The following is a 15,484-nucleotide window of genomic DNA, read 5'->3' as shown; positions in this document are numbered from 1 at the left end:
TCTGAAATATAATTACTGAAGTACATCCCTGCTTCGTGTCCTGCCCTTGAGTGAAGAATTCAGTTTGTTTATTTCCAAATATCAAACTTTTTTTTTTAAACACATTGTTCTCTCTCTCTCTCTCTCTCTCTCTCTCTCTCTCTCTCTCTCTCTCTCTCTCAATCACTCACAGGTTCCGTGCAGGTGCAGGTAGAGCCGGTAGGCCGCTGGTTCGAGGCCTTTCAGAAGCGCAGGGATCGAAATGTGTCTGTGTCATTCCAGGAGCTGGAGGAGGAAGAGGAGCTCTCTGAGGAGGAAGCAGACGAGGAGCTACAGCTGGAGGAATATCCCATGCTTAAAACACTGGACCCCAAAGACTGGAAGGTGCTGCCATCAGTCAGGGCAAAGACCTGATGCATTTCTGTGATGAAACTTTATAAAGGAGACAATTGAGCAGCACTTAAATAATTCAAACTACAAAAAACCTGCAGAAAGGTCTTAATGTAGTTATAATACACAAGTATGTAGGTGGAAAGGACTTAAATTTATGAAACCTTTCATCACAGCTCCAGTTATATAGTTGTCTTAACAAGAGGTTAGAACTTAGCTTTGAAATTCAGCTTTTTCCTGTCTCATGTATGACTGAGATTATTCTCTCTCTCTCTCTCTCTCTCTCTCTCTCTCTCTCTCTCTCTCTCTCTCTCTCTCTCTCTCTCTCTCTCTCTCTCTCTCTCTCTCTCTCTCTCTCTCTCTCTCTCTCTCTCTCTCTCTCTCTCTCTCTCTCTCTCTCTCTCTCTCTCTCTCTCTCTCTCTCTCTCTCTCACACACACACACACAGAATCAGGATCACTATGCTGTACTGGGTTTAGCCCACATGAGGTACAAGGCGACCCAGAAACAGATCAAAGCTGCTCGTAAGTTGTCACCCTTCAGCAGTCCGCTGCATTTCCATAGTTCATTTTTCCCTGAGGGTTTCATCCTGGTCCTGGAAGATGTGATCCGTTAACCTCTCTTAATCTCTCCACAGATAAAGTCATGGTGCTAAAACATCATCCAGACAAGAGAAAAGCAGCTGGGGAGCAAATTGTGAAAGGAGATAACGATTATTTCACCTGCATAACTAAAGGTTGGTGTTGGTGTTGGAGCTGAAGCGCTGCACAGTGTAAGCTGTAACACAGCTCTGCAGCAACACCACTGCTTTGTGAATGTCTTTGCAGCGATCGAGATTCTGTCAGATCCTGTGAAGAGAAGAGCCTTCGACAGCGTGGACCCTACCTTTGACAACATGGTGCCCACTAAGGCAGAGGGCAAAGAGAAGTTCTTTGAGGTGTTTGCTCCTGTGTTTGAACGCAACGCCAGGTCAGTTTACTTCTAAACACCTTTTTACATGTTAAGAGCCTAAAATCATTGAGTCCCAGCTTTAGCCGGGTCACCTGACTGCACGATACGGGTACAGAGACGCTACAGGGACAGTACAGAGTGCTACATGGGCCTCTGAAAATACATAGACACACATATGAATCATTTGTCTGCTACAGAACAAAGAGTAGAGTTCATGATCGGGTAATAAACAAGAAGGGGCATATGAAACGGTTTATACTCATTCATACTTTTTGTTGGTTTGTTTTTGTTTTGCGTTTTCTTTAATTACAAACTGTCAGGAATCTGTCTGTTGTGGTGGCGAAATAAAATTTTGTATAATTCTTTACATTTTTCACCTTTTTTGTTAAATATTTATTAATTTTAATAAATTTAATTTAAAGGCATTTTAGTCAATAATAAATTATTTTCTCTAATGTATATCACATATTTTAGTATTGTATAATATTTAAATAGATTTAAATATTATATCCGTATTCGTTTTTATTTGCTAACACAATGCTGCTGCTGTTGTGTGTGTCATAGTAACTGAATTTTGTCAGCACGTTAAAACTGCTTTTCACCGGTGATTGACAGGTGGTCCACAAAAAAGCACGTCCCTCACATCGGCTCCCTGAACTCCACGTTTGAAGATGTAGATAATTTTTATTCCTTCTGGTGAGTTTTATTGGATTGTTTTTTGTTTTTTTTTCTTCCCCTATACACTGTACATGATGAAATGATTCGTTATTGTGTACAAGATGACACTTTGATCTGTGTTTTATACGATAGGATTGTGGGTGATCTACAAATGTGCCCTGAAATATCAGAAAAAATGTTTAAATTTAAATTAAATTATAATATATTTATATTAAATTAGAATTATTGTGTGTGTGTGTGTGCTTGTAAAGCTCATAGCATATTTTGTGTAAATTTTGTGTGTGTGTAAAGGTCTGTACAATTAGAAATTAATTAGGTTTAAAGACTTCTTTCGACTGTTTAATTTTTAAACAGTGGTTCTGAAATGTATTCGTCAGATTGTTCTCTCAGAAGTCACATTAACGCAACACCTAAGCAAAAATTTATGCCGATGTTCAATTCCAATGTTATTTCTGTTATTTAAGGTACAACTTTGATTCATGGAGGGAGTTTTCATACTTGGATGAAGAGGAGAAAGAAAAAGCTGAATGGTAACATATTTACATATGATGCTACATTTACATATTATAATATAGCTCTTTGTTTACGGTGCGTTGTTTTTTTTGTTTTTTTTTTAAACAGTCGAGATGAGCGAAGATGGATTGAGAAGCAGAACCGTGCGTCGCGAGCACAACGGAAAAAAGAAGAAATGAACAGGATACGAACTCTCGTAGGTATGGACGGTGTCACCCTTACATTTTACATTACATTCTTGCGTGTCTGTCTGTCTGTCTGTGTGTGTGTCTCTGTCTGTGTGTGTGTCTCTGTCTGTGTGTGTGTCTCTGTCTGTGTGTGTGTGTCTCTGTCTGTGTGTGTGTCTCTGTCTGTGTGTGTGTCTCTGTCTGTGTGTGTGTGTCTCTGTGTGTCTCTGTGTGTCTGTGTCTGTCTGTCTGTGTGTGTGTGTCTGTGTGTGTGTGTGTGTGTGTGTGTCTGTGTGTGTGTGTGTCTCTGTGTGTGTGTCTCTGTGTGTGTGTGTGTCTCTGTCTGTGTGTGTGTCTCTGTGTGTGTGTGTGTGTGTCTCTGTCTGTGTGTGTGTCTCTGTCTGTGTGTGTGTGTGTGTGTCTCTGTCTGTGTGTGTGTGTGTCTCTGTCTGTGTGTGTGTGTGTGTGTGTGTGTCTCTGTCTGTGTGTGTGTGTGTGTGTGTGTCTCTGTCTGTGTGTGTGTGTGTGTGTCTCTGTCTGTGTGTGTGTGTCTCTGTCTGTGTGTGTGTGTCTCTGTCTGTGTGTGTGTGTGTGTGTCTCTGTCTGTGTGTGTGTGTGTGTGTGTCTCTGTCTGTGTGTGTGTGTGTGTGTGTGTGTCTCTGTCTGTGTGTGTGTGTGTGTGTCTCTGTCTGTGTCTCTGTCTGTGTGTGTGTCTCTGTCTGTGTGTGTCTCTGTCTGTGTGTGTCTCTGTCTGTGTGTGTCTCTGTCTGTGTGTGTCTCTGTCTGTGTGTGTCTCTGTCTGTGTGTGTCTCTGTCTGTGTGTGTCTCTGTCTGTGTGTGTCTCTGTCTGTGTGTGTCTCTGTCTGTGTGTGTGTGTGTCTCTGTCTGTGTGTGTGTGTGTCTCTGTCTGTGTGTGTGTGTGTGTCTCTGTCTGTGTGTGTGTGTGTCTCTGTCTGTGTGTGTGTGTGTGTGTGTCTCTGTCTGTGTGTGTGTGTGTCTCTGTCTGTGTGTGTGTGTGTCTCTGTCTGTGTGTGTGTGTGTGTCTCTGTCTGTGTGTGTGTGTGTGTGTCTCTGTCTGTGTGTGTGTGTGTGTGTCTCTGTGTGTGTGTCTCTGTCTGTGTGTGTGTCTCTGTCTGTGTGTGTGTCTCTGTCTGTGTGTGTGTCTCTGTGTGTGTGTGTGTCTCTGTCTGTGTGTGTGTGTGTCTCTGTCTGTGTGTGTGTGTGTGTCTCTGTCTGTGTGTGTGTGTGTCTCTGTCTGTGTGTGTGTGTGTCTCTGTCTGTGTGTGTGTGTGTGTCTCTGTCTGTGTGTGTGTGTGTCTCTGTCTGTGTGTGTGTGTGTCTCTGTCTGTGTGTGTGTGTGTCTCTGTCTGTGTGTGTGTGTGTCTCTGTCTGTGTGTGTGTGTGTCTCTGTCTGTGTGTGTGTGTGTCTCTGTCTGTGTGTGTGTGTGTCTCTGTCTGTGTGTGTGTGTGTGTGTGTCTCTGTCTGTGTGTGTGTGTGTCTCTGTCTGTCTGTGTGGGGGGCTGTCTCTGTCTGTCTGTGTGGGGGGCTGTCTCTGTCTGTCTGTGTGGGGGGCTGTCTCTGTCTGTCTGTGTGGGGGGCTGTCTCTGTCTGTCTGTGTGGGGGGCTGTCTCTGTCTGTCTGTCTGTGTGGGCGGCTGTCTCTGTCTGTCTGTCTGTGTGGGCGGCTGTCTCTGTCTGTCTGTGTGGGGGGCTGTCTCTGTCTGTCTGTGTGGGGGGCTGTCTCTGTCTGTCTGTGTGGGCGGCTGTCTCTGTCTGTCTGTGTGGGCGGCTGTCTGTCTGTCTGTGTGGGCGGCTGTCTCTGTCTGTCTGTGTGGGCGGCTGTCTCTGTCTGTCTGTGTGGGCGGCTGTCTCTGTCTGTCTGTGTGGGCGGCTGTCTCTGTCTGTCTGTGTGGGGGGCTGTCTCTGTCTGTCTGTGTGGGGGGCTGTCTCTGTCTGTCTGTGTGGGGGGCTGTCTCTGTCTGTCTGTGGGGGGGGTGTCTGTGTCTGTCTGTGTGGGGGGGTGTCTGTGTCTGTCTGTGTGGGGGGGTGTCTGTGTCTGTCTGTGTGTGTGGGGGGGGTGTCTCTGTGTGTGTGGGGGGGGTGTCTCTGTCTGTGTGTGGGGGTGTCTCTGTCTGTGTGTGGGGGTGTCTCTGTCTGTGTGTGGGGGTGTCTGTGTGTGTGTCTGTGTCGGTGTGTGTCTGTGTGGACACCTTATAGTAAGGTTTGCACTTAAAGCATCTTCACAAACTACTCTGCCAAGTCCGTAACTTGTAATTATCTGAAACATTTTCTGTACACTGCATTCGATTCAGTGACCTGCAGTAGTCCATTCATTACCAGCTGCACTCAGTCCAGTGGCCTGCCGCACACGATCCGGTGCATTTATTTGCTTACCTTAAATGTCTGGGACTCTTTCCTACTTTCATGTAACTCTACCAAGGTACAGCCATGTTGTGGAGAAACTCTAGTAGAAGCAAAGGATTAGTTCCTGATTACTGGACAGAGACATTCTCTTTCTCAGAGTGTCAGCTCAGTCAAAATGGTCTTAAAATACTGATTACAGCATCTTTGGCACTGTACTGAAGATATTCTCCTGTGTTTAGTTTCACCTTTTGACCGATGTGTTGTAGATACGGCCTACAGCTGTGACCCAAGGATAAAGAAGTTTAAAGAAGAGGAGAAAGCCAGGAAGGAATCAGAAAAGAAAGCCAAAGCCGAAGCCAAGAAGAAGGAGCAAGAGGAAAAGGAGCGGGTCAGTTCTTCTAAACTGAGCCATATTCATGTCCTAAAGAGAATTTAATCTTGTAAATAATGATTGTCTTATAGAGAAAACTGTACTTGAGCCTTGTATTGGATTGTGTTTCTGGGTGGAGAATGATGACGGTTATCAGAGGGAAGAAAATGTAGCAATGTTAGAAAAGTGAACAGAAAAATCTCTCAAACCACTTTAAAGACTAATTTTTTGGTCATACTACAGGATCATGTCTAGTCATTAGAATAAAATGTGAGTGTTTCGTGTGTTTTGCTGCACTTCAGGCTCGACAGGCGGAGGTGGAAGCGGCTCGGTTGGCCAGAGAGAAGGAGGAAGAGGAGGCCAAGCAGGCAGCCCAGCAGGCCAAGAAAGAGAAAGAGGCACAGAAGAAAGCAATCAAGAAAGAGAGACAGAAACTCAGGACGACGTGCAAGGTTTGAGAAACCATGATGAAAACTCAGAGTGGCCCGTCTGTACAAAATGTTATACTACTGAGTGTGAACTAGAGGTCTTCACGGGTCCACTTGTATCCGAAAACCCGAGGTCCGACCCCAGACCCGAGCGGGTTCAGGTCTAAAAGTTTCACATGTGCCTCGGACATGGGTCAGGTATGATAATAGCAGCATCGGGTCTTGGGTAATTTAAAATAAATGTGTTTTTACCGAACGGACCCGAGAAGACAATAGCTACTGTATCTCGCGTGTGTGCATCGACTCGAGTCCTTTTCCATCCTCTCCTCTGTTTGCCAAGACCGCTTGCAACATCGTGTTGCTGGCGGTAAGCTAATTGACGTTGAAACAGACCTGTCAATCAATTTTGAATCCACGCTGTAGCAGTTACTTTTCTGTCTGACTGGTGCCTGCAGGGCTGCATCGGTGTGTGCAACATTCGGGGCCATCGGGTCGGACTCGGGTCTAATTTTTTCGGGTTTGTCTCGGGTAGGGTCTTTCTTAAAAAAAAAAAAAAATTAATGCACGTCGGATAAAAAGTGATTCGGGTCACTTCGGTCGGGTACGTTTCTTTAGACCCAAGAAGACCTCTCGTGTGAACCTTAATAATGATAAAAGAAAAGAAAAAAGTTTGACCTTCATAAACAACATGGCCACAACATGCCAATAAAGTCTAGTCAAGAAGGAGTCTAATTATCGCAGATTCCTGATTCACGGTCCTTAGGATGTGGCCAAAAATTGGGGATTGGTAATACATATTGGGTGGAGGAAAAAAAAAAGTTACCGTCAGTCGGTCAGCTTTCTGAGCTATAGTCGTAAAATTTGTCCAGAAGGGGGCACTATAGTGAGCCTGTCTCTTTTGAATCTTTACCTTTCTCTTGATTCTTTAGCTGAAACTATTAAAATTTAGCCTTATGGACCAATTTAGCCTTATGGACTATTTAGTCCCACCCACTAAAATATACAATAATTATAAAATACATAACAAAATATACAATACATAACATGCAAGTCCTACTTTGTGAGCTGGTTCCAGGATTTTTGCTGCTTAAAGGTCAAACACTACCAAAAACATGACGAGAACTTTTCCTGAAAGTTCTGTAAACAAGCAGCCGACTGGATTCTGAGATTGGGGTGTGGTCACGTGTAAGGGGCGGGGTTAAAGTCAAATACGTCTTTCCCAGGAACCAGTGAGCTGAAATTTGTCGTGCTGTATCAGGACGCTAAAATATAACTGACTTTCTAATGACAAGTGGCCCGATCAGACTGGGGGCATGGGGGCTTGCAAAGGGTCCTTGGACCCTGCCACTTTAAAGTGTTTTGTGAGCATAGGAGCATTAACCAGTCTTCTGTTTTCCAGAACTGTAATTACTTTGCGGATAACGAGGCAGACAGCGTGAAGATGATGGAAGACGTCGAGAAGTTATGCGATCGACTAGAGCTTCTGAGGTAGTGTACTGTTCCCTACTGTCCTTTATGTCGGAGAGATCTGTTTCTTTTCCCTGTGGATGCACTGGTCTGAGATGAAGCTGATTTTTTACTTTCGTTCTCTAGCTTACAGACGTTAAATGAGCTTTTAGCTTCAGGCGGCAAGGAGGAGAGCCGAGCTGCCATAGAGAAACAGGTAAGAAATAAATCTGTTTGATGTGAATAAAGTTAGAAGAAACTAACCAGAAGAAATGTACAGTAACCTGAAATGTGTTGAGTTGTGAAAATCTGAGATTGAGCCACTTGTAGCCTCAGTGAGAGTGAAGTTTTGAAAATATTTTCACGAGGTTTCACTATGAGTATGTGTGGCGTAGGTGCAGGAAGTGAACGCGCAGCTGCAGCGCGAGCGAGAGGCCGAGGTCAGGACACAGCAGGCTGCACGCAGCTCAGAAAACGCCAACGCCGGAAGCGGAGTGAGCAAGGGCTGGAACGAGGAGGATCTCCAGCTGCTTATCAAAGCCGTTAACCTGTTTCCTGCTGGTACCAACGCCAGGTTAGATCCTTACTTACACCATCAATCGTGCCGTCCCATGCTGGCGGCAGCAGCGTTGTCAGTGTGTTACAGTTGAACTCTTTCCTGTCCTGTAGATGGGAAGTAATCGCCAACTACATGAACCTGCACTCAGGTAGTGGCATCAAAAGAACCGCCAAAGATGTCATCAATAAAGCCAAGACTCTCCAAAAACTCGGTGAGTTCCGTTCACAGGGTTGAACTGTTGCTGCTTGAAGAGCAGATTATTCAATGCTTCTTTTTACCTCCAGACCCTCACCAAAAGGAAGAAGTGAACAAAAAGGCTTTTGAGAAATTTAAGAAAGAGCATTCTGCCGTTCCTCCGGCTGTAGACAACGCCGTGCCTTCGGAGCGCTTTGAAGGTGAGTTTCTTCTCTAGCTCAACTCCTGAGTGCTTTAATGCACATCTGACCTGAACCCAGTGTTTGTTCCTTTGTGCTGTAGCGAGTCCAAATACTTTGGGTTGCTTTTCACACTAGTTGAGTTTGCTGTGTCTCAGTTGGTTTGTTCCCTGGTGCTTCTGCAGTGCTGCTCTGGTTTCAGATTCACTTTGACATTATCCGAAATGTGCATAGAGAACTTTTCTTTTTTATATTTATTTATTTATTATTTGGGTGTTATTAATACGGTAAGGCTTCATCTGTGTCCCGCAATGTTTCACTGTCCCTCGTGCTGCACGTGTGACGTGATAAACTAAAACACACACACAGATTACTTTACTTTCTGAACGAGTCTAGACCCGAGTACGAGTTGTGTTCATTTTCACCCTGCAGGTAGTCTCTGGTGCAGTAGCACACTGCGCTTCCTGCTCCACCTTAATGTTTTTATCATGTGATCAGTTTCTGACTAAACCACCAGTGTGAAAACTACCTAAGATTGCTCTTTTCCAAATGTACATACTGTTGCTTATTAAGTTAATATAATTTACGCTCTCATTAGGATCAGCCAGTGACACTAATCTCGCTCCATGGACTACGGAAGAGCAAAAGCTTCTGGAGCAGGCGCTGAAGACCTACCCTGTCAACACACCTGAGAGGTGGGACAAAATCGCTGCAGCTGTGCCTGGACGTACCAAGAAAGACTGTATGAAGAGATACAAGGTAAGCGCTCCACGTTAGAGCGAGACTGAGCGTCTGTAAGCGGCACTTTATCGAACATCATAACCATCTGTCATTTCTGTCCATCACAGGAACTCGTGGAAATGATTAAAGCCAAGAAAGCTGCCCAGGAACAAGTCACTGCAAAGAATAAAAAATGACAGCAAAAAGCGCAAGAAACAACCCCACGTGCACACTCACTTAGCTTCATGTTCTTTTAATGTTATTGTGGTGTTCTTTATTTTATAATAAAACAAAAAAATGCACAGACTCCATAAATTCTCCAGGTTTATAATTTGTGACGTTCTCCTCATCTCAGCCAATGCATTCCACTTTTGATCTGGTTGTAGTCTGCAAGCTGATCAATCGGCCCTGAAACACATTATATTGATATGTTGGTTAATTAAACCGAACAACATTAGTGATGAATCATAAGACCAATTACACACTATGCACTTACACTATACTGTTTAGTGGATGATGTCAAACGCATGTGACGTCGACAGCTTTAGCAGAATACGATACGTTTTTTAAATGCTTAAATTAAAAAAAAAATTGGGCTAGTGGGTTAATTTAACAGTCATTTGTAACATAAGGTGTCCTGGGCCATCCAGCATCAGTGCCTGGAGTCCTGCCTCTCTCTCACTACATAAGCAAAACTGGCAGCATTGAATGAAAGAAGTGTCCAAAATTCTATACTTTATATCAGTGCATCATCCTTGTGCCTGAAGTACACTTCTTACTGGAGTTTTCAGTAATAAAAAGTTTTATGCATAACAGCACAGAATAATGCATCAGTACGTGATCTGGGCCGCACCTCAAGTTAAGGTTGTACAGCGTATATATTTCATGGGGAATACGTACCAACAGCTGCAATTGCTGGAGCTTTGTTGTAAATGTATTTAGTACACACTTCCCTGATGGTGTCTGCATCAATGGCCTTGGTGTAGAGAGACACATCATTGTGAGAGAACAAATATATATGATTTTTTTTTTAATTAAATAATTGTTTTACTAGCATGTAGACTTACATCTATTCTAGCTTCCAGTTCGTGGAGTGGAATTCTGCGCCCGTAGCACAACATCTGCCTCCCGATGTCCTCACAGATGGGGGTGGATCCTAATATGAAAACGCCAAAAGACATTTTATTTAACCATATAAATTCAGCCTGATTCCTGTCACTCAAAAGCTGATCCCGAAAGACTGAGACTTGCCGTCTAAATGAAGCAGCATGTTGGTTTTCAGGAGATTCTTTGCTCTTGCTACCTCACTCTCAGTCACACTGGTGCACAGGGACATCCTGACATACATCATCACACACACACAACAATTAAATACAGGCAAGTCATTGATGCTCCGAATACGGAATTCTGTCTGAGTCGCTCACCACTCCAGCTGGGTGAAGTGCATCATGTCACTGATCGTGCTCGGCTCACACACGCTGTAGATTCCCCACAGCCCTGTGTCGGTGTAACAGGTGTTAAATGACTGGAAGCTGTGGCACAGGTTCCCCTGGCACGCCATCTGGGCCAGTCGACTGGACAGATTCTAAGGGAGAGCAACAAGTTGATTCGAGTCGATACAAACATTTACGATACAAACAAATACAAACGATTAAACAACCTTAATTCATTTGCTATGGAATCCTAAACAACAAGGTAGAAATACTGACCACACCGCCACCGAAAGATCGGTCCCAGTTCCCGATAAGCGTGTTGGCCACCATGAGAGGGATCGTGTCAGGATGAGACCAACCTACTGCCTCCACGGCAATCGCTATGTGAGCAAGTGGCATCTTATTATCGCTGATTCGAATCTGTTAAAAAAAAAAAAATAGTGTGAGAAATATTTTATTTACTGTACAAAAAGTTCATTTCCTCATCATTAACTCATCTAGTATTTTAATACACTCACTGTCCACTTTATTAGGAACACCTGTATATTATTGTACAGATGCAGGTCAAGAGCTTCAGCGAATGTTTATATCAAGCATCAGAATGCAGAAAAAGTCTAACTTTAATTGTGGCATGAGCAATCGTTGGTATTTCAGAAACTGGTGACCACAGATACACAAAACACTGATAAGAGCGTATAAGAAACCGTGTAAGCGGTTACTACACCTTATACAGATTACACTGCACAGGTATTTTTATTACACGTGCTAATTTAACGAAGAACGGCTCTGCGTGTGTGTAAATCCGAACATTGCCATGCGAAACCAGCACCAAGTTTCCCTGTATGATGTGCTTGGTGTCCTCAAACTACTGATCGCTGTATTCATTCGTATCAACTTCACCTTTTCTCTAATTAGGCAACAGATTTTAGCCTTTTCAGTTGCAGCAAAATAATGTATTTTTACTTGCAAATAAGTCAATTAAAATAGCTTGCATGTTTTTTTGTTCTGCTGTTCGCTGGCCATTTCAGCTCTAAGTCTTTCCTTATGTGGAGTTTTGTGGGCGTCGACATTCAAATCAGCTCTGCAACACTAACATGCTCAGAAATTAAGATGTGATTACGCACGGGTACAAATAAAATCTCCCTTAAGCTATCATTTACACACAACTTTACACCCAAGGAGGATAAATAAGTCCCAATGTTTGTAAGGGAAACTGTCACCATGTCTGACTGTATGTATTATTTTACCTCACTTCCAGTGAAATGGCAAGGCGGTAACGCTGGGGCCTCGTCCCTGTACCTGGCAGGCAGCTTTCCAAAATGGTATTTAGCCAAATCTATTAGTTCACTGTGAGACACTCCTTAAGGGGGAAAAAAATAATCGGGATTTAAGCAATAAACAAAAACGCCTTATAGGATAGAACAAACTAATTAAGTACCGTGTTAAGGTACACGTGTGCCTGTTTACCTCCAGCTGCAGCCAACACAATCCTTGGCCCCTTGTAATGAGTTGTAATATACTCCACAAGGTCTGCTCTGTTTATAGTTCTGAAAAAACACCACCAGAGTGTCACGCTTAGCTATGGACACTAACTTCATTAAAGGCTTCAGGAGTCACTATTAAAGAGTGTGGATTGTAATCTCAACTCCACAGCCCTGTATAAAATACGCACCTGATGTTTTCTGCAGGTCCAAGGATGGTTCTTCCCAAAGCAGTGTCCTGGTACGCCGTAGCATGCAGATAGTCGAAGACAACCTCCTGTAGGTTGGTCTCCACTTCTTGCATCTCTCGAAGGATGACTCCACGCTCTCGCTCAATCTCAGCTTCCCCCAGCATGCTGTTCTGGATGATGTCGGCGAGAATCTCCACAGCTGGGGATGGCAGGACAGATACAGGCCATGGAGGCTTTCAGCAAGACCAAAAAGAAAAGTACTTCATTGGTTTAAACTATCTGTTCATCAAATGATGAAGGTGGCATCATACCTCTGGGAAGGTCCTTAGAAAAGGCTTTGGCGTAATAAACAGTCTGCTCTCTTGAAGTATAGGCATTCAAGTGAGCTCCCATGTTCTCTATCTCGAGCTCCAGGTCTAGCTGGGAACGCTTCCTTGTACCCTATTTATTATTTTTTGAAAAATGTAATTAAAAAGAGAGAGAGGTAAAAGGCTTAAAAAGTGAGAGCTTCACTTTAGTTGAAGGTCCTGCTCTGTTGTTATGCATCCTGTTCACTTTCACTCACAGCCTTTTAAAGTTCTGTTCTGTAGGACCGCAGGGCTTCCAGTTCAAATCTCAGACCTGCCAGTTGCTTGACTCGTATACGCCTCACTTTTAAGTGGACAAAATGACTACATATATAGAGAATGCAACAGGCAGGAAATGAATGGTTTATAGGTACAAGTCTTCAATGTCCATGTGAGATTATCAACAAGTCTTGTCCATTAATATTTTTTTAATGCAAACTTCAGGGAATCCTAAAGAACAGAGCTGCGTACCAAATGATATACTACACACTTTGCTCTTACAAAACACATTTTTGATGCTAACTTTTGTGCCACTGAAGAGCTCTAGTCTCATTGAGACCAATGTTCAGGAATTCTTTGCTTAAGCCATTAAAGGACAGAATTTTTCTTCTTTTTTACATATTGAGTAAAATTGTCTGACCTTAAAGGCCATGTGCTCCAGGAAGTGGGCTGTGCCGTTGTTTCGGTCATTCTCGTAACGACTCCCAGCATCGATCCACAGACCCACCTGCAGGGATGTTATACATTAAACACTAATCTACAGTAGCAGTATCTACTTAGAATCATGAGAGAAACCCTTACCCTTACATAAGGGCTTCATTAGTTTGAATTAAAAAAAGTCTTAAAAATACACAATATGGCCAACAAAAGTGTGCACACACCTGACCACCACAAGCATATACACAAACTGTTCCATAAAGCACACAATTGTACAGAATGTCTCAGTATGCTGTAGCTTTACAATTACAACTAAGAGACACACAGAGCTCCATGAAGACATGGTGTGAAAGAACTCAAGTGTCCTGCACTGAGCCCTGACTCTGACTCAACCCCACTGACACCTTTGGGATGAACTGGAACACCGACTGATCCCCAGACCTCCTTAATCTTATAACATCAATGCCTGATCTCACTAATATTGTAGCTGAATGATCAAAAATCCACACAGCCATGCTCTAGCATCTAGTGGGAAGCCTTTCAGAAAGGTGGAAGTTAATTTAACAGCAAAGGTGAAATAAATCTGGAATGAGATTCTCGACAAGCACCTATGGGTGATATGATGGTCAGGTGTCCACAAACCTTATAAGGCAATATATAGCAGCTACATCGAGGAAGAAACCCTTTACAGGCATCAGAGCCCCGTCGTTTTTTTTCTCAGAAAATACGATGATCATGAAAGCCTGTGTGGTGTACAGTTCATACCGTGCAGGTCTGCAGCCCTGAATCTTCAGACGCCACTCTGAGGCCATTGGACAGTGTGGTTAACTTCGTCTCCGGCACATTGAGCGCTACCTGAGCTGCTGCTGCTTGTGTAGCTCGCTGACGAAACCTCTACAATAAAATAAAACATTATTAAGAAATTATCAAGGATTATCATTATTAGCAGCATTAATACTGGAAATAAAACGATATTTAAAAGTGAAAATTTACAACTCTGTGTATGCCATAAATTTGAATCAAAACGGCCAGAACAAGGCATTATCAAATCTTTTATGCAACTAAGCAATTGAGGGTTAAGGGCCTTACTCAGGGGCCCAACAGTGGCAGCTGAGTGGATGTGGGAATCGAACCCACAACCTTCCAATTGATATCCCAACACCTTAACCACTAGGCTACTAGGTGTGCGTTAGATTATAAGCTCCTAACTTCTGTTATATCACTGTTTACTCTAACGGTGTGCTGCTATTTCATAATGTTTACTGTAGCCAGTTAGCTTCTTTTTCACATTAGCACATTAGCTTCTCAACCTGAAGCTGGTTCTACACCAGACACCCCAGAAGGACATGTTCGCTACAGCTGCTTAGCTGCTTTTTCTGGTACGGTAACTTATTTATTTTTAACTTACCTGTGAGACTGGATTTGTTTTTAACAGATTTTTTACAAGATGCCCTCCTGCAACACCGATGAGCCGCACGGGCGCCGCCATTTTGTTTACTTGTGCTCGTATGTCATCAGCGTCGGAAATGACGTCTGTGTAAACCGAACAGGCTTTATTTATGTTTATATTTTTTATTTTTTTATTTTTAATGTTATTTATTTATTTATTTTTATATTATTGTTTCAATAACAAATGATAACAGATGCAATGCCATATTATTCAAAACCTAAAACTGTAACATGACATAAAAGGAAAGAAAAAGGAAAATACAAAGAATACAAAGAAGGGCTTTGGGGGGAGGGCAGGGGGGAGGGCAGAGTGTACGTCACGGTCAATTTTTATTAATTAAAAAGTTTGTCTAGACCTGGGTTCGATTCCCACTCAGTGCAACTTTGAAAATAATTCTGCACTACACTACTTTGTGAACTATAAACACAAATACATATATTTAACACATTTCTGAATAATATATATATGAATTCTGTAAAGTGAGACACACTACATTTACATTTACATTTACATTTACAGCATTTGGCAGACGCCCTTATCCAGAGCGACGTACATAAGTGCTTAAATCTCTAACATTTAATACATTAATGCTGGCTCACTAAGTTACATACTTAAGATACCATGAGTTTAAAACATTTGTTCAAAGTTACAATGAAAAAGTGTCAAAGGGTTTTTCTTTTTTTTTTTTTTTAAATGCGAAAGATAAGGAAAGAAGTGCTAGTTGAAGTGTTTCCTGAATAAGTAGGTCTTCAACCACTGCTTGAAAATATCCAGTGACTCAGCTGTCCGGACCTCTAGGGGAAGTTCATTCTACATCAAATAAATCAGTGTTAATTATTTTGTTTATTTGGCACTCTAAACACTTTAAACGAGTAAAACACTATATAAACACACACATAAGACTGCGCATACGCTATATACATATTAATGCAACATTAAAGACTAAATTAAATTAATACACATTAAAATAAAGAGAACATATATTT

General features: G+C 42.7%; 2 protein-coding genes across 2 annotated transcripts in view; one reads left to right on the top strand and one right to left on the bottom strand.

Annotated features, from left to right (window-relative positions):
- Positions 1-9,254, top strand: part of dnajc2 (DnaJ (Hsp40) homolog, subfamily C, member 2) — a 10,937-nt gene extending 1,683 nt beyond the window's left edge. Inside the window, exons 2-17 of the mRNA XM_060886573.1 lie at positions 173-363; positions 818-893; positions 1,007-1,105; positions 1,197-1,338; positions 1,936-2,016; positions 2,463-2,528; positions 2,620-2,711; positions 5,309-5,430; positions 5,715-5,864; positions 7,240-7,328; positions 7,434-7,503; positions 7,682-7,860; positions 7,956-8,056; positions 8,130-8,240; positions 8,818-8,978; positions 9,068-9,254. Of these exons, the coding sequence (XP_060742556.1) occupies positions 173-363; positions 818-893; positions 1,007-1,105; positions 1,197-1,338; positions 1,936-2,016; positions 2,463-2,528; positions 2,620-2,711; positions 5,309-5,430; positions 5,715-5,864; positions 7,240-7,328; positions 7,434-7,503; positions 7,682-7,860; positions 7,956-8,056; positions 8,130-8,240; positions 8,818-8,978; positions 9,068-9,136 (1,799 nt within the window). The 3' untranslated portion in view covers positions 9,137-9,254. The remainder of the gene's footprint in view (positions 1-172; positions 364-817; positions 894-1,006; positions 1,106-1,196; positions 1,339-1,935; positions 2,017-2,462; positions 2,529-2,619; positions 2,712-5,308; positions 5,431-5,714; positions 5,865-7,239; positions 7,329-7,433; positions 7,504-7,681; positions 7,861-7,955; positions 8,057-8,129; positions 8,241-8,817; positions 8,979-9,067) is intronic.
- Positions 9,177-14,569, bottom strand: pmpcb (peptidase, mitochondrial processing subunit beta). The gene is made up of 13 exons (XM_060886574.1): positions 14,457-14,569; positions 13,814-13,942; positions 13,032-13,118; positions 12,356-12,485; positions 12,045-12,243; positions 11,840-11,919; positions 11,620-11,732; positions 10,649-10,792; positions 10,364-10,524; positions 10,191-10,276; positions 10,007-10,095; positions 9,840-9,915; positions 9,177-9,347 (listed from the first exon to the last, which is right to left on the bottom strand). Exons 1-13 carry the CDS (start codon positions 14,535-14,537, stop codon positions 9,286-9,288), a joined length of 1,437 nt encoding a protein of 478 aa, XP_060742557.1. The 5' UTR covers positions 14,538-14,569; the 3' UTR covers positions 9,177-9,285.
- Between the last annotated feature and the right edge of the window lie 915 nt (positions 14,570-15,484).

This window comes from Tachysurus vachellii, chromosome 14, assembly GCF_030014155.1.
Source record: "Tachysurus vachellii isolate PV-2020 chromosome 14, HZAU_Pvac_v1, whole genome shotgun sequence".
In the NCBI taxonomy this organism is placed as follows: Eukaryota; Metazoa; Chordata; class Actinopteri; order Siluriformes; family Bagridae; genus Tachysurus; species Tachysurus vachellii.
Note: the sequence above shows the minus strand (reverse complement) of the source record. Positions and strands in the feature narration are given on the sequence as shown.

Bases quoted from the DNA above. Each gene is read 5' to 3' on its own strand.
- pmpcb (XM_060886574.1), bottom strand. From the start codon at position 14,537: ATGGCGGCGCCCGTGCGGCTCATCGGTGTTGCAGGAGGGCATCTTGTA. The intron at 13,943-14,456 runs GTAAGTTAAAAA...ATTTTATTGTAG, and splicing joins AAACAAATCCAGTCTCACAG to AGGTTTCGTCAGCGAGCTAC. The intron at 13,119-13,813 runs GTATGAACTGTA...ACATCCCTGCAG, and splicing joins CAGGGCTGCAGACCTGCACG to GTGGGTCTGTGGATCGATGC.